Below are 25,500 nucleotides of genomic sequence, written 5' to 3'. Positions count from 1 at the left end.
TTATCACCTCAGAACCACACACGCTTCGGCTCTGCGTGCACTGCCGGATGATGAGCCCGCGCTCACACCAGAATTTAGAGAAAATTTATTGTCTTTATTTTTATTAGTCAAACTTTCCCCTTGTTGGCCTTTACATCACACTAAAATTCAGTGTAAAAACATATGAAATCACCGTTCTTTGTCGTTAATTCTCGGCCTCATTGTCACTGTCGGAGTTTTGTCGAGAAAAGTTGTCTTTTGTCGCGAATTTATTTCATGCGCTGTCGCTACTTTTTGGGCCATGTCGCTTGTCGGAATTTACCCTGGCAGGGCCTCGATAATGATATGATGATGCTGGTTGCCTTTCAACGTACCGCCCATCTCGCTTTTCCAGTTTTCGCGCGGTCCAGCGCGGTCACCTTGCTTCACCCTTTTGCCACTTCTCGAACACGATATGGAATTTCATTTCCAATTTTTTCGTTGTAGCTCCTTATTGTTACTTATCTCAGCTTAATATTTACTACCTCTTTTCTGTTTTCTTTTCCTTTATTTCTTTATTTATTTAGGTTTTTTTTTTTTTTTTTTTTTTTACAATGCTCTACCGAAAATTCTTGGCGTGACGGATGGTGTGACTCGATGTCAGACTCGATAGGGAGGGGTGTACTCCCTTGCTAAGCCTAGATGGGGGTCACGTGCCGCTGGACAGGGTATGGTTTCTGAACAGGGTATATAATTTTATGCCAATTTGTCCTAAAGGTCAGATCCTGTCTGAACGTATAAACAGGGTATCGTTGTACAACTGTCGTAGTAAAATATTGTTTTAAGGTATTCACAAGAAAAATCCCCTCATTTTCATTTGGTATTCAGCAATTTGGTGGTGCGTCCTAAACAGGGTAGGGTTTTTTTAAAAGCCTTAGTGCCACCCTTATACCCAAACATGAGTCAAGTACCCCCCTCCCCCCGGGCTCGATGCTAATACAAGGCAAATGCATTTGATTACACAATAACTAGCCCTTGAACCCCAATGTTCTAATACACGAGAGTCTGCAGGGGTCAACTGATAGCCGGAGATTTGCTAAACTTTGTCTGCCAACAACTGTGTCGTTAATGCCTCGTCAATAAGTTGCTAAGGTAGATAACTCGGAGGTCTGGTCAGTCACAAGATTTTTTTTTAAGAAGCCGTAAGGTCGTCAGAAAATAAGCATTGTTTGTAAAGTCTCGAAAGAGACTGGAATCACTCGATAGTTCTTCGGAAATCTTCGGATGATACTTAGCCTCCCACGCAGTCGTTTTACCTCCTCACGTTAACTGAGATCGGGCATAAGATTGATAGCTGACAAATGGCCGAAATTTTAGCCGATAGCCAGAGCAAGGAGAATCCCATACACGTTTCAGTAGACCTGTACATATTTACACTACAGTTACCATCTATCTCACTCTATAAGTACGATAAACGCTGGGCGTACGTTGACTGTTCATAGAGAGTCGGCTTATTTAGAAGCGTTTATTTCGACTGTTCAGTTTATTTTCTTAAGGTTCATCTATTCCTAATATAACCGATGTAGTAATACGCTGATGCCAACTAGTTTCGTCAGTGAATTCGAATATCAAGCTTTACGCTTGAATGAAGCCAGGTTTGTAAAATGGTGTTACTTCATCGTCATCTTTTTCCTCTTCTTCATCATCGAGCGTGTGCATTTTTCTCAATGCCGATTTTCTTTTTTCAATTTCGGTCTTAGCTGTGTTGAATTCGTTCAGGGGATAAACTTCGCACGAGTTTGAATAACCCTCACGGTCTCTTCGTCGTCTCTTTATGATCGCCTATTTAAAACAAAAACAGAAGCAAGCCTTAGACTAATTCATACGATATCTTCTGACAAAGGGGACCCACTAATTGTCAGTTGCATACAACTGATTAAATTAGGGGTGATAGGGTGGGAGAACTGGAGGGTCTTATCGATGAATTAAGGAACGTTTTCAAGCTTTTACTTGCTATATAATCGCCTTGAATTTACCTTGCACTTGCCTCGATAATCGGTTTTACGGTTCATGGCGTATGCATGGCACGGTTGACTGTATGCGCATGTTTGGATCGTGAGAGAGCATGCGAAAACGTTCCTTAAAGAAGATATTAGAGAACATCTAGAACGGCTTGATCCTGTTTTGTATTTCAGCACAAATAATGTTAATTGAGGAAGAAGTTCCCTTCAAGTAGAGTCGCCTTATTTCGTCTCAAAAACAAAAATCTCAGAAGATTTAAATAGGATAGGATGGGATAGGATAACTTTATTTATGCAAGGTTTTTCCATCAGCTACTTAGATTATCATTATCAACTAACTACCTATCTACCTAACTAGGATTATAAAAGTTAAAAATAATAAACCAAAGCTAAACAATAAATGCTGCTTTTCTTGGAGGCCGTGTTTAAAAATCTTACTTATAACTGTGGCGTCTCAATTTAGTCTTAAAATCATTCAAGCAGGTAGAGTAATGCACATACCAGGGGCCTGAAGGGAGAAGATCACAGTTATAAATTTAACCCGGGATCAGAAGGCAGAAGGGTGTGTCTCAACAGAGTTTGAACGGCCCAGCATTCGAAATTATTTGCAAAAATTGACAAATGAAGCTTCTCTTTACCACCAACCGCCAACGACGGCAGAAGGGTCGAGATTATAAAATTGTAACCTTCATCCAAGTCACAAGAAATGAGTAAATTTTGTCTTCACGTCAACCGTAGATTTCTGGCGTAAAAATGGTGAGCCAGTTTAATCGTCAACGATCAAAAGATGGGCAATCATTGAGTTCACTGTTATCACCTTTTATATCCCGTTACTTACCTTAGCGAGTAAGAACACGATTACCATGAAAACGGCTCCAGCAAATATGGCCACACCAATTACTTTGAGTGAATGAAAGCTTTTGTCCTGGGGCCCATCGCTTTTAACAGCTTCCATGTTGTCTTCCACATGAACGTTAGTTACATGATAGCTCCCAGTTTCTCCTCTCTTTGATGCCGCAATCAAGGCATTTTCATACTCTTTAGCCGTAGCTGAAGATTCCGCTTTTGTGTAGATGAAGAAATTGCAAATTATGCTTCCTTTCTTGAAGCTTTCGACTTCTACGTGAAGGAAACCAGAGATGTGCTCGAAAGCACCGCTTAATGATACCTCCAGATCTCTTGCCAAGTCTTTAAACGCTTGCGAAGAAGGGGTTTCTAGATCAGAATTGAAATCCACGTTTCCAATTGTAAGGGTTGCTGCCCACATATTCATGGCCGCTGGGTTTTCCCGAGAGGTGGATTCTTCTTGGCTTTCCGTGGGTTCCAGGCTAGTGGGTTCTCCTGAACCTTTGACATAAATTACTGAAACACTTCTTTCTTGATATATTAAGGAGCTCATGGTAGGCGTTGCTATTTGGTGGCCGGAATTGCTATTAGTCGAAGTGTAGGTCGAATAGATAGATGACTTCGTTTCCAAAGATGTTGTATATGACGAAGTTGATGTAAATAATGATGAAGATGAAGATGATAATGACCATGATAATGATGACGGTAATAATGATAACAATGATGATTGAGGTGGTGGTGGTCGGGACGAAAGGGGTGATGACATCGATGTGGCTGACCGTATGAATGACGGCGATGACACTTGTGCTGGTGATGATGATAGTGAGGATGATGTCGATGATGATGATGATGATGATGATGATGATGATGATGATGATGATGATGAAATTGCCGGTAGTTCAGATGAATACGACGTCGATGGAGAAGTCTTCATGATCAGTAATGAAGCTGATGATGGGGATGGAGATGGTGATAATGGTGATAGGTATGGCCATGTTGGTGGTGGAGATGATCGTGATGGTGGTGGTAATCGTGAAGATAGTACTGGTTGTATTGACGATGGTAATGGTGGTAATGATGGTATCGAGGATGGTGATTGTGATGATTGTAATAGGGATTGTGATGGTGATGTTGGTGATGGTGATGCTAGAGATGAAATTGGAAATTGTGATGGTGATGATGGCGATAATGATGATGATGATGATGATGATGATGATGATGATGATGATGATGATGATGATGGTGATGTGAGTGTTAGCTTTGGTGGCAGTGATGGTGGAATTTGCAAAAAGGGAGATAAAATGACGTCATATATCTCTGAAGACAACAACGAGATATGTTTTGCGCCATGATCTGAGGGAGAATATTCCAAATTGGTAACGGATGCACTTGAAAGGGAAGATGAATCGCAAGGCTTTAAAGATTGTTCATAAGCTATGGAGCAGTCTTCATGGTAACTCTCTGTTGGTCCTTGTTCTTTATCTATATTCATATTCAGGAACGTTGACGATGGGCTGGATGCCATTCTTAAAGGGCTTTCTTGAAAGAGAAATCTTGAACGGACGAAGGTATGAGTTGATATGATAGAAGGTGATGCTGTCCTGACATCCACCGTCAACTCATTCGGCTCGTTAGTCATCAGTGAAGGGGAGGAAATTAGGCTCAATGAGGACATTGTTGTTGAAGACTTGAGGGAACGAGCTGTCAAAGTTGGCACTTTCAAGAACATGTTTGTTGTGGAGGAATGTTGTGCAATTTGCTTCAGATATATAGCTGATGTTTGATTAAAGAGGCCCTTTCCCTGTGCGATATTGGTGGTGTGAGTTGGAGGATCAGAGGATGTCTCCATACGAGGACTATAGTTACGCGTTAGATCCACCACCACATTAGCTGTTTCTGTTCTCAGTGCCGGAGATGTAATAGTTGAGGCAAACAGCGCCTTTCCGGGTGTGCTCCTTTTAGAAGGGAACAATGAAGAGACTACTGACGTTAATTTCTCAGGTGAAAAAGCATAGGACAATTCCTGCACTGTTTGGTTTTGGTTAGTGGCTACTGAATGGAAAACCAATGGACCCCTGTTCATCTTCGGCGGACTTGCAGATGGCATTCCTAGCAAACATGGATATACAGCATACACAGTGTGATATGAAGTCATTTTATTGTACCCCTTTCTCGGGGGGGGGGGGGGGGGGACTCTCATATGGAAGGGGCGGGGATGCTCGTCGTCTCGCTTAGGGGTGTAAATTTCGGATTTTGGTCTCACTTAGGGTGTTCTGGGTAAAACGCCATTATATTTAGCCGTGAAGGTCTCGTTTAGGGTTGCACGCGAAAAGTTACTGTATTTTTTATTTGTCTGTGTATTTAAAATGGTCCCTTTTAGGGGGTCAAAAAAGTTTTCAAAACTTCCGACGGGCATCCCCGCCCCTCAGTCATATGAGAGTCCCCCCCCCCCGGAACCCCTTTATACTATTGCGTACGTTTGTTAATCGTTTGAAACCGAGCAAGTGGGCACTGCACATTCCACTGATCATGCTTATTTAGCGATTGATTAAAATTGTCTAAATTTCTCAACTAATAAAGGAAGCCAACCATAGAAACTGCTGTAATAACACATCTATTGGTGGTGCCGTTTTAAGCCTGAGAGCGTAGTGACTTTGCGCAGCGAGCTCCGCGACCTTGAAAGAAACATTTTCCCATACGACCCTCCCACTCAGTCAATAGGTACGTATTGTTCCATGGACCCCAAATAATTTTAATCAGCATGATCAAATTAGGCTGCCTGTGGCTAATTTTTCGATTGAATGATCGAGCTGAAGTGAAGCCTTCAGTTGACTTGTTGTATGATGCATGCATGTATTATTTATTCGGCGGATAATGAACGTTGGGCCCCAGACTTCTACTAACACTTTTTCGTATATCCAAAGCCCCACTACTACAGTAAAACAAAATCTGAGATAAAATCAGTTTAAGTGCCAAAACTTGTCAATTTTTTAAAAGTAACGAAATTTGGCAAAATATTTATCAGATACGTTTACTCTTCGAACGTTTCATCAATTTAGCGGTAAGCCTTGGCAAAACTATGCAATTTTAACTGAACAACGTTGGTGACTTTGCTTGCATATAACATTGGTTTTAAAATCGTAAACCTCGCCAAACTCACTCCGATCCAAAGAAGTCGGTCTGGAAACGGCAAAGTATCTTTCAGCTAAAATTACCGGCATACTCAACGGGAGATCAGTCGTAACGAGAGGGCCGCACTGAAAAGCTCACGGACTAGCTAGTAAACACTTATATTTCAGTCGACAGAGTGTTTTCTCTAGTAATCCGTTAATATTGCTCTGTGAACATCGCCATAGATTTAAACTACTTTACGTAATCATGACTGATGTACCGCCTTACCTTTTGAAACAGCTAATAATGCCATGATTGGACAGAGAAAATGCCAAAAGAACCTTCCCATTATTGTGGAAAACTAACGTTCTTTCTCGATTCTTTCCCTCTGTTACGATGTTTTGTCTTTTTTAGGGCAGTCGCTTAAATTTACACACTTTCACGTCTCAACTAGCCCGCTTAGGTCTTCTTTGAGCTTGAATCATTTCCCACGAAGCCTTACCTCCCGGTGTGAGTTTGATTTTTTTCCTTTTGTATCCACGCCATAGGAATAATTACGGTTTAGTTCGACCCGACTGGTCGTAATCTGATTTGAAGGGCAGTAACTTTTAAAAGCTGATTGATTAGTACAATTGCAGAATTATAAAAATAAAAAAAGAAATCACTCTGCCGCCCCAACTGAACTGAATTGAACTGATCTGGTGCATTGTGGTCAGTTTGATTTTAGCTATTTCACTGTTGACAGAAGCGTGTTTTAGTAGAATAGTCAAGTTTTCAGTAACACAGAGAGACTGACGTTTTCGGACCTAATTCATCGGCCTTGAGCTGAAGTACTGTCATGGTTCTCCGTACTACGACAGACTAAAGTGTTGAGATTAATTTGGAAGTTCTTTTGGCGGCATATCCTGTACTTTTGGCAGCTCCTTTTGGCTTATGGGAGAGGCTTGTCAGTCTCACCTCCTTAACTCTTCTCTTGATCTGCTGCGAATCTTCAGGTTAGCACAGTCTCCGTAACTCATTTGTCCATACCACCACCCCATCTCCTCTAGTTACTACTTTTAGGCTTCCGTGAGGTGACCAGTAAATCGGTGTCCTGTTCACCTCAGAGGAAAATAAAAGCAATAACTAGGGGAGATGGGGTGCACGTGGGGGCGATGGACAAATGAGTTACGGAGACTTTGCTAACCTGATCAGTTTGACAGCAGATTAAGGGACTAGGAAACCTGAAAGAAATTGAGCTGCTCTCTTTAATTGTTTTAACTTTGCTCATATTTCCAAAATTCAGAATGCCATTATTCGCGTCCCGACGTCCACCTCCTCGCCTCCCACATCTTTCGAACATGCGTCTCTCTCCCCCACCTCCCCGTCCCCCATTTTAGGCAGAGCCCTAGACTTTCTCAAAGTCCGTTTTCGTGGGATAAAAAGACGACTTGAGGCAAGTCTAGAAGAGCCCGGGAGGAGCGATGGGCAGTCAGTTTTGCTGAAATTTTCGGGTGGAAAGCTTTTGGCAGGGACTTTTTTCAGGGTCTTTATGCGAGGAGAATTTGAACTCAGTTTTTGGTAACATAAAACAAAAAGGAACTAATAATCGGTTTCTTTGGCATGGGCGTTCACGGCTATATCGAATGGCTTTTTTCAGCACGTTATATGTCCCCAATCCCAAGTCCGTCTGTCCAATCTCTGTCCAAATCGTTTCTTATTCCGCCCGCGATTCTAATCCAGCATGAATTTTCAAAACTGAGGCGCAAGCATGAGCTCAAATTAGTCACCGCTAGACAAAAATACGAGCCTGCACTTCTTGAGTTCTTTTCAAGAACAGCAGTCGATATGTTCCTGAAAATCGTTTCTTCTTCCATTTAAAACTTTCAGTTAGGACTCAAAAACGCTTATGTATGTGAACTTAAAGTGATAATCAAAATTATGACAAGAAGTCGAAGTCGGAGCCGTTCTCCTCGTAGTAGAGGTAAGCTTTTTAAGATTAATTTAACTTAGCAATGAAAACCTGCACATGGATGTTCTTACGTTCTTATTTCCGTTCCTTCAAATCAACTCGCTTTTTGTTTTATCAGTTTTCACAGAACGTCGGCGTAGTCGTTCACGGTCAAGAGAAAGAAGGAAAGATGGTGGTAAGCCAGCATTTCACGTCTAGTACTAGTATAAGCTTGCATACATGCATGTCTCCCGCGCCGGTTACTTCTCAATTTATTGTCATGTAAGCTAATAAGCATATATTCTTTACTCGTCTTCAGAGCGCAGAAGGAGTAGGTCAAGATCACCTAAACGACGAAGGCATCGATCTGTTTCAAGGTGCTGAGTATAACTTGTTATTTTAGTTTTTACCCTGTCATATACAAATTAAAAGTAATACAGACTATACCAGTCATACATACAACAAATCTTTGGTTTGTTAGCAGAGTTGATGAGGTAATTTAGCCAAGGTAAATAGATTCAAGTGCTGTCATTTTGAGTTTTATCCCTTTGTCAAAGCGGTCAGTGTAAAATGCAGACTGCAGACTGGGGGTAAAATGCAGACCAGGGGTAAAATGCAGACTAAATTAAATTAAATTTTGTTTGGTTGGGCAAGTTGTATCCCGGAAAGTAATCATTCATTTTAAACATTTAAAGCCAATTTACCGCCAGATTCCACAGATTCAGTGGACAAGGAAGAGCTGGCCACTTCGGTGGAACAAACAAAATAAGCCTCTGAGAAAAGACAGGGTCCAGAAGAGTTCAATTCGAGTTCAATTCGATCGTAGACGTCTGAGTTTATATTGCGTTACGATTGCGTTACACAAAATATTTACCGCGGGCCAAATTACTGTGGGCCCGTAAGTTGCACCCGGGAGCCGGTGATTGCGGTTTGTGAAGTAAAAAAACAACATGGCGAACGAATGTGGGGGCCGATCGAAAGAATATTATGACAGTTTTATGGCAAAAAGGAAGGCAAAAAACGGTAAAATTGGGTTCAGGAGTTCATTGTACAAAGCCATGATTGAATTGAACATGAGTACATAATGGATTTGAACTTCTCTGGACCCTGTGCCGAAAAGGGAAATACTTTGATCATGTTGATGTCTATGCGGTTTACAACAGTGAGCATAAATTCTCAGTCTGCATTTTACCCCTGGTCTGCAGTGTTCAGTCTGCATTTTACCCCTGGTCTGCATTTTACCCCCAGTCTGCAGTCTGCAGTCTGCATTTTACACTGACTGTTTGTCAAAGTGAATCCTGACAAAGGGCTAATGCTCGAAACGTCAGCACTTGAATCTCTTTATGGTGGCCAAATGAACTTATCAACTCTGTTGATTAAACCAGATATTTGTTTCTGTGTTTCCCTCACCAACACAGCACCACAGTTTCATTAGAAACTAAGCCTCTTATACAAACAATGATACCACCTTAACTCTACAGTCAATGGTAAAACAGTCATTTGAAACCTGTCATGTGATAGCCATTTTAATGACCATACCATTAATACCATTAACAAATTTTAACTTTGAATTAATGAATTTTTGATAGTGAATCTTCCCACTTCACACACTCTCCTTTATTTAATGCACCCCACAATGTTAAGCCCCAAGGTTGGTGGGGCAAGGAGGAGGAGGGGGAGGGGGGTATAGACCCAGGGCAATTAGGAAGGAAGCAAGAGTCAAATATCTGATCCCCAGACAGCTTATGAAAGTCAAATCTGCTCCCTGCCCCCCCCCCCCCCCCTCATCCCACCTTAGTGTAGTTGTTTCTCTTTTAACTATATCAAATTTCCTTACCTAAGACATAGACTAGCCAGTGCCTTTAAGATACATGAAGAAAATTAACTTGGCACTGAATATTTCTGTGAATGCCATGAACTATAAATTTAAGGTTCTAATAAGATGTGTTCCACTGTTTTTCAGATCACCTTCACCAAGAAGACATAGGAGGTAATGTCTCTATTGGTATTCTGCAGTGGTTCAGTTTTGTCTTCTTTTCCATTTCCTACAGGTCTGGGTTGAGAGAATTGGGGAACCTTCTCTGTTCTCTCTCCGTGTCATGAGTTAAAGTGCACCTAACAGCAGACCTTTTTATTCGGCGAAATAAATCTACTTTCTTTCTAAACTGTTCCAGCGAAAAAAATTTTTGAATTGGTTGAATCCTCGACTTTCTATGCGCTTTTGAAGTTGGGACTGTGTTGTTGCACTACCGCGTTTTAGGAAGCCTGGGACGAGTGCTGGTTATGACGTCACGCCAGGGACCATGCAATATCGATTGCGTCTCTTTTCCGGTTTATTTCTTTGCGATTTACTCCACATAGTCCGTTTCAGAACGTGTTTGTCTTATTCTTTACGGTTATCAGAAGAGTCCAAGGAGCCTGAGGAGTCCGAAGATTCTGAGGAGATCGAGGAGGATTTAGAAGATTCGGATGACTCCGAAATGAATTACATCTTCGAAATCGAAATGGACGCTTATCGATAAGAAGCAAGCGCAAACCCATTTGATAACAGCGACCGCGAAGAAGACCTGTTTTAATACGGATGAGCCGCGTGCCGACCCGGAATGAACAGCCAGATACGAAACACTTTATATTGTTTCATCAGCAATACTTCTTTTTCTAAACACTTCAAGTGTTAAGCTTTCGAAAGAGACCAAAATGAAACCATTTGGACAGGAATTCACAGATCTATGAATTTTGGAGTGTGATAGCTCTGTTTGTTGTCAATAAATTTTGCGTTCGCGAGGTGCGGACACAAACAGCGCGCTTGGCGATTTCTTTTACAATTTCCATTCTACTTCGCTAACACTGTTTGATCTGTATACTAGAACATTTCAGTTAATTGCTGGATGCCTTAATTTTACTGTGCAAAACGAATGGAAGTCAAACTAACTTCGAAGTTATGAAGTATTAAGCTTCAGGGCTTGTCGAAAATTCGCCTGCAGCGACATTTCCTCTGATGTTTTGGAACTTAAAAACGTTTTTTTTTTTAATATTGCACATCAGCAATACATCCTTTTCTAAATACTGCAATTGATAAGCTTTCGAATTATAAGAGACCAAAATGAAACGATTTGGACACGAATTCGCAGATATGACTTTTCGAGTGTGATAGTTCTGTTTGTTGTGAATTAATTTTGCGGTCGCGAGGGACGGACACAAAAAGCGCGCTCTGCGATTTCATTTACAATTTCGATTCTACTTCGCTAAGACTGTTTGATCTGTATACTAGAACAGTTAAGTTATTTACTGGGTGATTTCTTTTTACTCGGCGAAAGGAATTGAAGTCAAAATAATACTTCAAAGTTACGAAGTCCCTAAGCGCTTTCGAAAAATTTGCCCATTGTGACGTTTAAAAGGTTAAAGGCAGTTTTCTTTTATACATCGCATCAGGAATGTTCCTTTTTTTTATCCAGTACATGTCTTAAGCTTTTGTAAGAGACCAAAATGAAACCATTTGAACACAAATTCGCAGAGATATGAATTTTCGAGTGTGATAATTATGTTTCTTCTGAATTCAGTAATTTTGCCTTAGCGAGGCGCGGACACAAACAACGCTCGGCGATTTCTGTTATAATTCCGATTGTACTTCGCTAACACTGTTTGATCTGAATACTAAAACAATTTAGTTAATTGCTGGATGCTTTCTTTTTACTCTGCCAAGCGAATTGAAGCCAAAATAATTTTTCAAAGTTATGAAGTTTTTAAGCGCTTTCGAAAAATTTGTCCGCAGCGACATTTCCTCTGATGTTTTGAAGCTTAAAATCGTTTTTTTTAATATATAGCCCATCAGCAATACATCTTTTTCTAAACACTATAAGTGTCTTAAGACCTATAGAAACGAAAGTAAGACGAAAGGATCGAATGAAGGGAAAAAATTGGTTTCACAACATTGGAAAATATACAAAGAATCGAAGATTTTCTCACCTTCCTATTGTTTCGGTCGGACTGAGGCACATCGACTGGGCTCCAACGGCATGAATTGTTGGCCAGGCAGTGAATCCCATCTCATCTTTATTAAATGTGGCTAGGATGGTTTTACTTGGCCAGGTAAATTGTGGACCTGTCTTGTGAAACAGTCCTTCTCAAAATGAGCGGAGCAAATGTGAGAATATTCCGTCGGTTCCCACTTCGCACACTCGAGTTTTGCAAAATCCACCCATCGTTTCTGTCTCTTCAAGGCAACGGGACGATCCTCACCATAATATGGTAGTAAATGGAGACCTATCCCCTTTTCTAGATTTGGTTCGTTACCACAGCCTCCAACAACACATCGGGAAGGCATATTAGGTCATGTAATTGCAAAACATGAGTAGAGAGACTGGAAAGCGAACCATCCTTCGTCCCTGGCGTGACGTCATAGAGCAGCTCGATCCATTCCCCGCCAAAACACGGCCGCGCAACAAAAATGGCGCGATTTTCAAACCTTCGCTGAAGCACCGAAAATCGAGGATTCAACCAACTCAAAAAATTTTTTCGCTGGAACACTTTAGAAAGAAAGTAAATTTATTTCGTCGAATAAAAAAATCTACTGTTAGGTGCACTTTAATAGTACTTGTAATCAGAGTTGTACTGCAAATACCCAACCTTAGAAGAAAAGTGACTCAGTATTTTGAAAAGTTTTTTTCTCTTTTATTGTAGATCACCATCTCCAAGGAGAAGGAGATCAAGGTGAGGACTGCATTCTGTTGTGTATGATATAATTATGTTCTAAAATTATGTGCAGTTTATCTCAAGATTATCGCCACCACATCCAATATTGTGACACTGATATGGATTGTTAATAATTGTTTATATTATTGGTGGGCTATACATTACATAATTTTTTATTATACATTGCAGGCAAGGATGGCAGCGCTTGCCTGCAATCTGTAAACAGATTGTGATCTCATTATGACTATCAAATATTGAAAGTGATTTTGCCCTCTAAGAAAGAGAATGAAATAGTCTGATCCACTTTAATAACGAGATTACAGGTAACGGATCTTCATCTGTATGGGTTGTATGTGAGGTACTCAGTCCAAACACACTGTAAAGACTGCAACTTGAGTTTCACAGAGTGTTCTGATGTAGCTGTGTTAGACAACACTACCCTGAAAATTGAAATTCAATCCTTGAATCTCATTTTTGGCAGGTCATCATCACCGCGACGTTCTAGAAGATCACATTCAAAGTGAGTGCATTTTAACTTTGTCTTATTTTATGTAGTCATTTCCCTCTGCTATTTGCTACCAGCTTTTTTCAGTCACATTAGAATATGAATACAAAAGGACACTCACCATTAGATGTTTTTTAGCCTTCCGATCAGTTTGAGAGAAGTTGGTTGTGAAAATAGAAACTCTAAATAAATCAAATTTAATGCAATTTAGTTTGAACTTATGCTTCACTAAAACTATTTATGCTGCCCAGTGTATTTTTTCTTTGTCTATTACTAAAGCCCATCGCTGAATGGTAACTATAATCTAGGAGAAAAGCATACAAAAATCCAACTGGTTTGTAAACTAAAACAAAGTTTAAAACACCACAAGTATAAATTTTCCTTGGGAGAAAGGTTTTTCAAGCAAGGAAAGCCATTAACTTATTAAATATGTGCCTGAGGAATGGAGCCATGTATTAATCCAATCAAATTGCAAAATGAGACTGATAGGCCAAGTTTCATTTTGGATTTTGAATTCTCCTTTTGAAGAGTAGATTTCTGAAATGATTATTGAAGTTTATATTGCCATGATGACTTCAAACTTCATTTTTCACTCTTTGAGCAGGGGTTTCATTAAGTTTTGAAGTAGGGGGGCACCTATAGGAGAGTAGCTGGGCAGAAAATTACACTTGAAGTGAATTTCTTTATGTTCAGTTTGAAAGTAGGCAGGTACTGACTCTTGTGTATCCTGGTACGGGTACCCGGGGCCCGCCTTCTAATGAGAACCCTGTTTGAGGGAATCCTTCTGTTTCATAATAAAATTGTTAAGGTGTGCTGAAAATGTGCTACTTCTAACATTGCTTCTATGATTAAAATGCACTTTGATTGTTGCTAGTTATTAACTAAGGCTGAACGTAGTCTACACCCAGCTAATTTTCATGGTTTGGTTTTTCTGTTTAATATGAATTAAATTCATTTAATTGGGCCTGCCCAGACAGCAGATATTGTTATTTTTGTGAGATGATCATTAATGAGTTATCACTGTAAGTTGTAAAGTACCCAGCACAATTGCAAATAGCACTGGTAATAAAATAGAGTCAGTATGTTGAATTGAATTCTTTGCTGTTTTTTCGACAGATAGTTTTAAAATGTTGTCTTTATTCATTTTTATGCTCAGATCTCCAGACAAAAAGAAACCTAATGATGAAACTGGAAAAAAGCAAGGTGGAGCTGGTCCTGAAGGCGCTGTAGGTATGTATATCAGCTGTTGTTGGTGCTTAATACAGTCACGCATGATCACTATGTCTGAGCATGAAATGAACATTCAAATTCCTCTTTGTGATGCCTGGCATTTGAATGGAATGTTGTACATTTCTCTGGAAATCTTTCCAAAAAAGACACATTTGACTGGAAAAAATTAAAAATATTCGGTAAACAATATTGTTATTTTTGAAATACTTGATCTTGTAATGTATTTCAGTAATAAAAATTCACAGCTTCATACCATCAAGAAACTAGCCAGGGAAATTTCTATTGGAATTCTGAAATCTCGCCAGACTGATGTGTAAATTTCAAAACTTTGTTCAAATTTAAAAAATACCGGTCACGTGTGACATAGGTCAACTGACGGTAATAATTTATTCTTCTTACCGTTAGCACTTGATGTAATTTGTAGAAACCTTAATGTTTAAAAAATCTAAAATCTTCTATCTCAACCAACTTGAACACTGCAACACTCTTCAAATATATATTATTTAGCTGGAGAGCAGATTGTTAATGAAGATGAAGAAGCCATGATGAAGATGATGGGATTTGCTACTTTTGATTCCACCAAGGTAAGAGGGCATACTTTTATGTAATAAGAAAGCTTTCAAAAGCTTATAAGTCAACAATAATTCTACTAGTATGTGTAATTTCCACAACAAAGGTATGAAATGAGAATGGAATGCCAGTCCATTATGCACAGGTTCCCCTCCAATTTCTTTTGTTCTCATTCCTCAATATTTGTGTCAAAATTTAAAACTAACAGCTGTTGTTCCTTTCATAAATGTTTCAGGGTAAGCATGTGGCCGGTGCATGTAACATGAGCTCAACCAGTGTAAAGAAATCAATCAAATACAGGTACAAAAATTATGAGAAACAACTGATAGAGTAACATACTTGATATCATTATTAATGGTTATGATCCTGAATTGTGAAAGGAAATACCTTCATCTTGAGATTTCGTAAGGTCGATGCTATTTTGTGCTCATTCCTTTTTCCCTCTTAAACTAAACAACGATTGTCGTCTTATCAGCATTATCTTTCCAACCATGTTCGTTCACTATGGCAAATCTTATAAGCATGTTTTCTTAATTTGCCGTGCCTGCCAATGCTCACTGAGTATTTACTGAATTTGATATTGCATAGGAGGCAATGTTCAGAATAATATTTTGATATCTTGAAGTCCTTCTTTTCCATATCTCCTAACAGCCAGCCAAAGCAAGCTGTTGCTTTCTTGTATACTAAAATTACATTTCAACTATCTTTTGATTTTACAGTGACACTCATTTTGTTCTTTATTTCACAGGCAATATATGAACAGGAGAGGTGGCTTCAACAGACCACTAGACTATGTTAATTAGGAGACTTCTATAAAATTGCTTTTTTTAATTAAGTAGGCTCTTGGTATCTTGAACATTTAAGGGAAATACAACTTTGTCAAGAAGAAAACATAACTTGAGAGAAGTCATTGTCACTAATTTTTAGTGTCTCTGTGGAAAGCCAAAAAGCATATTAATTTTGTATCAACGGAATTGTTAAAGATTAATAATCACCTAGTTTTGTTTACAGAAACTAGATGTATTGATTATCTTTGGCTGTGGAATTTAACAAAGATGGATGTGGATTGCAAAGTGAAAAAAATTGGTGTTTCTTTTAGTTCGTACCATGTTTATTGGAACACTAATTTGGTTTGTTCTTCTTTTGAGAAATCAGTTGGTATTTTCTTGTTGGTACCTTAAGAGCAATAATTATTATTACATGTTTGAGCAAAGTAACTTTTGTCAAATGCTTGTACAGTTTTGCCAAAATAGCGCAAAATCTCCTGACAATGTCCCTTTAAGTTATCATGATATTGGATAGACAGCCAACATTCCCTTTATGGAAAGTCGAGTGAGAGAGCTAAAAGAGCGAAGAAAGCTTGGTGAGACAGAAACAAGCCAAAAACAGAAGTTTCCCTCAGCTTGTTTGCTCAAATTTAGTTCTTTCCGTTGTCAACTAAACCATTTGGAAAAGGACTGCTGACAGTCTAAAATAATATTAAAGGTACTGAGTTTCTGTTCAAAATAGCCAGAGAAAGCCATTTTTCAGGATAGTTGGAGTCTTACTGTACTTTAAACTTAGTGAAAAGGGTTTTCAAAGTTTTATTATTTATGTTTAATTAATTCTGTGAAGAGTGCTCCTTTTTTAAATGGTGCACAGCTGTGACTCCCTCAGAACAACATCTGAGGAATTATCACAAGAAAGGTTTCCATACTGATCAGTTTTGCATTCTTACACCTTGACTATTTCTAAGAGAAAAGAGGAATTCGATTGCCCAACATATAGTTTACGTCTAATTTTAGGCCGATTTTTTGTTTTGCTCAAATGTGTGTGAATTTTTGCATGTGTTCAAGATTCAATTTAGTCAGATAACATCACTTTGTTGACTTCCCCCTAATGAAGTGGTATTGAAGTCCTGTTTAGTCCAATATGACCCTGTCCTATGCTTTTTTTCCCCTTACACCATATTAATGTTAACCTGTGAACTAATGCATTGTTTTGTTATCTGTAACTTCTAATGATAATTTTTTTTTCTTTATATTTGTACATATTTTGTAGAAATGTATTAAATTTTTCATTCTTGGATGTTTTGAAGTTAATAATATAGAACAAGAACTGGCAGTTTGTCATCCTTTTTTTGTGATAAAATTCATGTGGGTTACTTGCCGCAGCCCTTCCAAAGATATACTCTGGGATTTTGCAACAATGACTTGCAATTTAGTGTACAGGTGTAACAAATGAATGGGTTTACATAACCAGTGAAACCAAATCAAACAGTCACTACTAAATAGATAAAGTAAGCAAAGGAATCCGATAGTGCTGCTCAAATAATGCCAAATTCTGTAATTTCGATTTCATGGGTTATGTAAAATCAGTCAAGAAAAATTAGCTTCCTTCTCAAATGCTCTTTGGGCTTCTCCTGTTTAGGGTTTTCCTGTCAGTACTTGTCTTTGTATTTCCAAACTATTAAAGTAAAAGTAAAGGATTCGTGGATTCGCCCTGACAAAAAAATCGAACCTCTTTTAACCAAACATTCTTTCCCACTTCCTACCTACGCGGCATCACAGTTTCCATTTAGAAACTCACCCCCTTGACTACTTCCTTGTTTGAACATTAGTATTGGGCTTCCTGTGGTACATCACATGATTGTTTGAGATACCACCGTTTCTATATTTCGCTCACAAAAGAGCAATAGTAAATTACCAAAACGCAAGTTTACTAGCGAAAAATTTGTGAATTTTTGTAAAGCAAAAGTATGGTATTTATCTTTGTGATATTTTGGGATCACATACGCGATGCAGTAATTAGGCGCCAGTCCTCTCTCGCAGCTCAGCGGTTGTCAATCAAATATTTATGAGTTTGTGATCGAAGAAACTCAAAAATGGCGATGGAGGCTGCTCCAACTTCCCCGCAATTAACAAACTATGCCGCGCAAAACACAGCTACGGTCACTCACACAGTTCCTGCATCGCATACGACCGTAAATCTTATACAACCTGACCAAGGAAAAGGCCTCTACATCGTCGATCCATCGCAACAACATGCCTTGCAAATGTTTGGAAGTCCCGATCAGAGGACGTTCATGGCGAACCCCGTTGAATTTAACCCTGCGGCAGGAACAATAACAACGACCGCTGTTTCTAATGGTAATGGGCAAATAACGATGGTAAGTGTTAGCAAATGGTTTGTTACACTCAACATGGGTATATAGTCCAATAGCATTCAAGTACAGATTCGGAGTAAGCAGCCAGAAAATTGTCTCGTGCGTTCGATCTTTCCACAGACGCCGTTCGCGTTTTCTATCGTTGTGTAGAGAAATCGTCGCTTTACTGCTTGAATTTTTCGCGAAAACTGCACATTAATGGTTTCTCGTGATTTTGAACAATTTACCAGGTCTCAGGAAACTCAACCTGCCGGTCTGGTTGTGAATTTAAAACCGTCCAATCGAAAAATATCGCGCGAACTGCTTCGCTATTGGTCTAAGCGCTGGCAATGTGGATGACTGGACTTTTGTTTGTATTGAAATGAGTGAAAACGCACCTAACAAGCGAGCAAACAGGGTCGATTTTCATATACCAATCACGTCGAAGATATTGTTGTATTAAAAAACGAGTATTGAGCGAAGCAGTGCCTTTTCGAGGGAAAGGTTTATGTTCAATTTTCTTTAAAACCATGTTGTAAGCCTGTTCAATTCCCTTGCATTTTAATGAATTACAGACAGAATTGAAGATGACAGATGTTTTCCCGTTCGCCCTCTGCTTTTGTTTTCGGAGTCAATTTTGCAGCGTATAAAGCGTCGTCCTTGTTGCCTATTTTTGCTACAAGATGTTTTCACAGCCTTAAGAATCGTTCCAAAAGCTTCGATCGAAAAAGTAAACTTGAGACAGAACTAAATTCGATATTTTGTTGCTCCCTAGCTTGTTTACTGCTGTTCAGACCGGGTGTCGGTGTTTGGTTTGTTGTAAACACACCTTTCTACTTTCGTTTCAGCTGCTAAAAAAAGTTAATTTTGATTTCAATACTGGCCGGAATATTGTGTAAATTATAGAGGTGATAAATTTCATTTGGTCAAATTTGGCAATTTGTTTTTGATTCGAAAACAAGAAAGCCCTAAAGGCTTAATAAACACCTTTGTTTATTCCACATTTTAATATGCCGCATTCTACGCCGCTTAGATTTTTTAGCCGTTCCCCTCAGCGAGATTGAGCTTTCTTAATAGTTTGGGGTCATGGTCCCTAACCTTTTGAAACATATTTTCTTAATTTTGTATTTTTGAATAAAGTTTAAATTTTGAAAATTGTTTGGAGCCGTTGGAGAGGGGAAAAGGAAACGAAAAAAGAATCTCAATTCAGCCCTTAGATGTCTCAAACCCAGGCGTGATTTTTGCATTTTTCAGGCGAGCGGAGGCAATTAGTGCGAGGCAAGCGCAGAGAATCCAAGAATTCCACCTTCAAGGGCATGCCCTCTCTCACTGCGCCAGTCACACGCAACTTTAAGGTTACCCTATACCTTCAGAGGTGTCTCGCATCCAAGCGATGTAGCGCGTCCGGTTTAAACTGTAGATACCTGAACCCTTATATTAAATTAAAGCTTATAGAGCTGGCTATCAAACTAAACCAAGAATTTTGAAATAAGATGAATTGCCGAATTTTTAGTGCTGTTTTCTCAAATCAATTTTTTCACTTGGAGGAGTCACTTCAAAGGGCTAAAATTCAAAAGGAATTTGCTTGCTCGTTTGCCTTCAAATTTGGACAGTAACTAGTTTAACACATAAACAACAAAAACATGTCTGCGAATTTTTTCTTTCGAAATATTTTTTCTCAGAGAGCGATTTTTGTATGATCACTCCACATTTTTTTCATCCTATTTTGAAAATGCACTATAACTTTTCATTGTGATTGAATGTGGCAAAACGTAGACACTATTTTTTAGCGCTTTGGGTCTGGAAACTGAGGAGCAAATTAAATTGGCAAAAATCAAAATTCGCTTTGACTTGTAGCTTTAAAAAGGTGATTCGGACGCTCGCATTTAGAGGTCGTGAAAAATTGGTAAATTCATCTTATTTCAAAATTCTTGGTATAGTTTGATAGCCAGCTCTATAAGCTTTAATTTGGTATAGGGGTTTAGGTATCTACATTTTAAGCTGGACGCGCTACATCGCTTAAACGCGAGACACCTCTGAAGGTATAGGGTAACCTTAAAGATATCAGGAAGTCTAATTTTGTTATTTAATTATTATCTTCGGTTGTCAAACCATCTGGCACCCATGACACAACAATTTTAACAGCTAAATGACTTCAGACTGCCAATAAAAATATGCGAACTAGTAAAATTTGTCCCTGTTATTGTCACTTGACTTATAACATCTTTTTATATAACAGATGAATGGACAACCTATAGGGACCCAGAGACTGCCAGTTGCTATGGAAACCCTGGATGAACCACTTTATGTTAATGCAAAGCAGTACCACAGAATAATAAAAAGGCGGCAGGCTCGGGCAAAGCTTGAAGCTGAGGGAAAAATACCCAAAGTTCGAAAGGTCAGTTCACGGTATTTTTTTGTTGTGTAGTATTGTAGTTCCTCTAGCATTTTTTGGCAATACAGTTGAACCTTGATTATCATGGAGAAATTATGGTGCCGGTAATCAAAGAGAATCAAGAGTGTGGATTATAAAAAATACGATAATATGAATATTAATTTACAGTCTTCACAATCAATAAACAATCAGTACTTAAAATATGTTTGAGGAATCCATCTTAAAATGTGTACAGTGTATTTACGATAATAAATAAACCATGTACATGTACATCTGTAAAAGTACAGCAGAAAGTATTCACATGAATTGTGCTTGGTACGCAAATGTAGAGGTCAGTCTTGAACCTGTGAACCTCCATTTTTTTTTTTATAAAAGCCTTTAAAGCTTTTTTAATGAATTTTTGCCAGTGCTTGTATTTTATTTTAAAGACTTTTCTGCCTTTGCAGAGTACTTATTTTTGATTTATAACATGTAAGGAAATAGTCGTCAAGAGCCACACCTTAGCATAACTTTGTAGATTTTATGGTAATGAGGGTTTTTATCATTGTAGGGATAAATGTGCGCAAATATTTAGGGTAGTCAATGTCTCATTTGAGATAAAAGATGGCACATATGTACATGTATGTAGTAGATAGCAAACAATACCTTCTTATTTCTGTAGAAATATCTTCATGAGTCAAGGCATCAGCATGCTTGCCGGAGAAGACGCAGCAATGGAGGCCGATTTGTAACCAAAATTGGTGTTGATCCGTCAATGCAAGACGGACAAGCAGGTGATGGCCAGGTCTACCAGGAAGGCATGGTACCAACTCAGGAACATGATCCTCAAGAACATGCATACAATGTCGTGCCTGATACTGAAGCTAACAGAGTACAAATGACCAGCCAGGGGGCCGAGCAAACAGAATAAGGTGATTACTACTAACATGGTGCAGACTTAGGCCATTATTTTAGGGACAGAAAAATGTTGTATTTTTATGCAGGGGAGGGAAGGGGGGTTGGCAGTGGGGGGAAGGGCTGTTTAAATACCTAAAAAATGTGTTCAAAGCTTGTATAGAAGAGGGAAAAGATCATCTGCAGCAAAACAAATCAAGGCAATCTTTAAGGTAGCAAAAGGGGTTAAGATAAAAAAACAGTTAGGCCTCATGTTGTGGTCACCCATTATATAGAGCATCAGCTTGTTACAGTCGCTTTAATTTGTTTTCTTTCCTTAAAAGCAATAATTGTGTATTGCATACATTGCAATTTGAACATATTAAAATAATTATTTTAATATAATCAAATTGCAATGTATGCATAAATATGCCCAAATTGGAATGTATGGTATGTGTTCAGATACTGGTATGTGTTCGACCTCCCAAACCCTTTCTCCCCAAAATCTTTTAAAGAGGGGGAAGTACAGTGTACATAAGTCACTGTGAGTTACTCCATAGCATTTGGTGTTAAGCTCTTTACTCATTACAAAATTACCATTGACAATTAACTGAGTTCTGTTTTTTGTTTTTCAGATGCCGAATATTTGGAGAGGCAGTTACTAAGTATTGTAGTTATCAAGTACTGTAAGGTGGCAAACTTTTAACAATTTGAAATCTAACCTGATTTTAAGTTCATACAGTGTACCTTTACATCTTGTTATTTTTCATACAAACTCTAGCTAAATTTGTGCAAAGAAAGTCAATTTACCATTGAAATGTAGCACCTTATTGACGGCATTGCTTATTTTTATTTCATGCTACGTTTTGAACTCCAAATGACAGGAAGCTTTCAGCGGCAGATGCAGTGCAATTGCATGGCAGGAATGCATGCACCCTGCAATGGTTTTCCAGTCTTCAAATGAATACAAAAATAGAGTATTGTAATCAGTGAGAACTTTCTAATCAACACTTTAAAAAATAGTATCTCTAACTTCTACAGTGGTTTGTGCCATTTTGTGAAAATTGTGATCAGGCAGACTCAGGCTTGTCAGACCATTAATTTATTTGAAGGAAAATTGAAACAAAAAGAGCCAGCAATTTGACTTGTAAAAGTGAACAAGGACAACAAAAACGGAGATGGCCAGATTGCATGTCATACCGTTCTACTTGATGAGGCTTTTTATTATATTCCCAACTGCTAACCAGTGAACCAATATTCATAACTGAAGTGTTTAGTCCAGACTGTAGTAGTTGCATTTTATAACTCTAAACAGTCTTGGTCAACCTACATGTATATTTGGACGGCTGCAAATTATTTTCATTTTCTAAAACGGTATATATGTTCAACTTAAACACCATTTTGGTCTAACAAAACATTAATTATACTAATGAAAGGTATATTTTTATTTATTCACATTGGCATTAGTCAGCTGTATTGAACAGTTGCTTGGAAATACACGGTTATGTCCAATCAAAGTTGAAATTTCATTTTGCCTAGAAGTTGTCTGTCCAGCAACTGTTCCATGTGTAATGCACACTTCTTTGCCTGGTTTTGATTGGTCCAGCACTGACTCACTCAGTCATGGGCTTCCCACTGCTTCCTGTCTTGAGCTAAACGAAGGACCTCCTCTGGCAATGGAGGGTGGACCTCACAGATTGGATTGGCAATGTATTGAAGATGGAACATTCAGCTTTCGGCAACCAATTTTACATTTGCTATGCCTAGGGTGGAAAAGGGCTTACTTGTTTGCTGGCTCATTAGATCTGGTTTCCTGAGGATGTGCCCTAAGAAGCAGAGTTGTTATTGTTGTAAAACAAACAAAATCATCAAGAATAAATTATTCCAAGTAATATATAGGGCAAGACAGAGTTTGATCAGATAAGTGTAAAACACTGAAAGGGCAGTACTGTTGAAACCATAACATGCTGCGGAGTGTGTGTGTGTGTGTGTGTGACTTTGCTTTACAAATTATTAATAAGTTCAAACATGAAAATAAAATACGCAAGCTGGTCAACTTTTGTCCACTCCAGTAGACATAGAATGGCGCATTTCCCTGTTAATGTCTTTTATAACCAATTTAAGGACGGTGCCTACTATTGTTACTGCGCATACGTTCTGCGCATCTCAAGATACTCGGGTTTCCTATGGGTGGTGCCTACTAATACAGGAATATTTTTGCGCGGTTTAAAACTATACGGAGAAAGAAGTACTTAGCAAATGCTTTAGGTATCTCATAAGAAAATTGGGGGTAACCATGCATTTTTCAGAGATAGTTAAGCGTCAGTTTAGGAAAAAATCAATCCCATACATTGCTTTATATTTTGGCGCTTTTTAGAGATATTATTGCTTAGTTATCTCTGAAAAATGCCTGGTTACCCCCAATTTTCTTTTTGGATTCCAATAGCCCTTCCTAAGATCTGCTTTTCCCGCATAGTCATAAACCGGACAAAAATACTTCGGTATTAGTAGGCACCGTCCTTAATTTAACTTCAAAGTTATTCATATACAGCAAGAGTTGTTATTTGGTATCAGACTGGTAATTATTTTGCAGTTGTACAGGCTTGCTAACTCATTTTTAGCTCACAGATTTCAGAGTATAATGTACTTGTAGTGCTTCAGAGTAGAAACCATGTAAAGAGTTTTCTGTGAAACAATAATAAAAAAAAAGCTGTATATAATATATAATCAAACTCTGTATCATTCCGCAATGCTTGTAAGCTGTTCAGAAATGAAAATTAAACTGTAGAGTATTTAAACACTATTTAATATCCCCTTTTTCTGGAAAGAAACTATTGCTGTGTTAATGCAGAAAGTCAGAAGTAAATCCCTAACAACAAGGGTACGTTTTTTTTTATTTTTTTTAATTTTTTGACTTGCTTATCTGGCTTCCTGTTTATTAAGTAAGACTGCCAGAAAATGGATTCTTTCCAGAAATATACCTAACACTTTCTTTTTTCCCATAAAATAATGAAATTTATTGCAACATTTTGCAGGATAATATCTTGTCATTAGTAAAATCCTAGGTTGAGTGATAAATAGGATTTCTCCTAAGCAGTAGTTCATCAATTTATTTTGTTTATTTTTATCATGATTTGCAGTTTGCCAGTGACATTTGTTAATAATACCATAGTAGGAACTTTTGATCATTAACTTTCAAAAGCAGTGAGGTGTGTTATTTATTTCCAGTAGACCACCATTATAATAGTAAAGTTGCCGAAAGGTCTGGACAGCAGAAAAGTCAAAGTAAGTTTTAAATATAAAATGACAATTTTCAATTTAACAGACATGTTTCAGCCTTCTTTGGTGCAAATTTTGCGTTGAAGAAGACAAGTTTCTGACAAAACATGTCTGTTGATAATAAAAATGAAAATTGCCGTTTTATTTTTAAAACTTAATAGTAAAGTTCCTTTGGTGCATTTTACTTAAAAAGAATTCCACTGTTTGATCGTGTCCTATGCAAGCCTTTCTTTAATGAAATAAAGTGGAACATCTTTTTAGTATAATTTAATACAGTTGAACAACAAACTTTGGTCATTAAACAGGAAAATAACCCTATAAGTCCCAGTGTCAAAATGCACATTCTCCTAACTATTTTTCATATATTTGTATTTTAATTATGTGGTGCTATTTGGGAGAATTTCTTTAAGCATCAAATCGTTTTATCTTTGGCAATTATTCCCTTTCTTCCCACGACCGGTATGTTTGAACAAGCAGTGATCAGGGAGAAATGACATGCTCTTTGCTATTGGGGCTTAAGGGTTAAACAATCATTGCAAGCATTTTTGTTTTAAAAAATTAATTTAGAATATTTGATTTACATTTAGAAGCCTGTATTAGAATCTGAAGGTGCTGTTGTACATATCAGTGGAAGGCATACTTTTGCATGTCTGTTGTATCCTGATAATAAAGTTATCAAACCCGTAAGGCATGAATTTGTTACTTGCAAACACAAGTGGTTACTTCCCTTGATAGTGAGTTACAACCCTCCTGTAGTTCTACGGCTTGCAAGTTAACTGACTCACTATCCTTGTAATGTGTTAGATTTTGTGAGAGTGAGTTTTAAGCGTTTGTATGCATGCGTGGGTAGTTTGTCTGTTATCAAGTTAATCTTGTTTTCTTTGTACTTTATTTTCACCTTCGCTGACATGAGCATCCGTGTTCTGACCGCCCATTGCCGGATTAGCTTGCTACAGGCAATTATGT

General features: G+C 38.3%; 3 protein-coding genes across 3 annotated transcripts; 2 read left to right on the top strand and 1 right to left on the bottom strand.

The window, feature by feature from the left end:
- Positions 1 to 531: 531 nt before the first annotated feature.
- LOC146465893 (uncharacterized) lies at positions 532 to 6,327 on the bottom strand. Its single transcript, XM_085128058.1, has 3 exons — positions 6,225 to 6,327; positions 2,818 to 4,934; positions 532 to 1,800 (listed from the first exon to the last, which is right to left on the bottom strand). Exons 1-3 carry the CDS (start codon positions 6,247 to 6,249, stop codon positions 1,594 to 1,596), a joined length of 2,349 nt encoding a protein of 782 aa, XP_084984184.1. The 5' UTR covers positions 6,250 to 6,327; the 3' UTR covers positions 532 to 1,593.
- Positions 6,328 to 7,710: 1,383 nt separating this feature from the next.
- On the top strand, positions 7,711 to 16,930 carry LOC146465892 (uncharacterized). Its single transcript, XM_085128053.1, has 10 exons — positions 7,711 to 7,899; positions 8,006 to 8,062; positions 8,186 to 8,243; positions 9,830 to 9,856; positions 12,547 to 12,576; positions 13,040 to 13,078; positions 14,220 to 14,293; positions 14,801 to 14,877; positions 15,099 to 15,163; positions 15,612 to 16,930. The coding sequence occupies exons 1-10, from the start codon at positions 7,857 to 7,859 to the stop codon at positions 15,664 to 15,666; spliced, it is 525 nt and encodes a 174-aa protein (XP_084984179.1). The 5' UTR covers positions 7,711 to 7,856; the 3' UTR covers positions 15,667 to 16,930.
- A 762-nt stretch (positions 16,931 to 17,692) lies between these two features.
- Positions 17,693 to 25,217, top strand: LOC146465891 (uncharacterized). Its single transcript, XM_085128052.1, has 4 exons — positions 17,693 to 18,011; positions 20,227 to 20,385; positions 21,044 to 21,293; positions 21,891 to 25,217. Exons 1-3 carry the CDS (start codon positions 17,727 to 17,729, stop codon positions 21,290 to 21,292), a joined length of 693 nt encoding a protein of 230 aa, XP_084984178.1. The 5' UTR covers positions 17,693 to 17,726; the 3' UTR covers position 21,293; positions 21,891 to 25,217.
- Positions 25,218 to 25,500: the final 283 nt, after the last annotated feature.

This window comes from Pavona decussata, unplaced genomic scaffold (genome assembly GCF_977016875.1).
Source record: "Pavona decussata unplaced genomic scaffold, jaPavDecu1.1 SCAFFOLD_155, whole genome shotgun sequence".
Taxonomy (NCBI): domain Eukaryota; kingdom Metazoa; phylum Cnidaria; class Anthozoa; order Scleractinia; family Agariciidae; genus Pavona; species Pavona decussata.
This window is presented reverse-complemented; position numbering and strand designations above follow the sequence as displayed.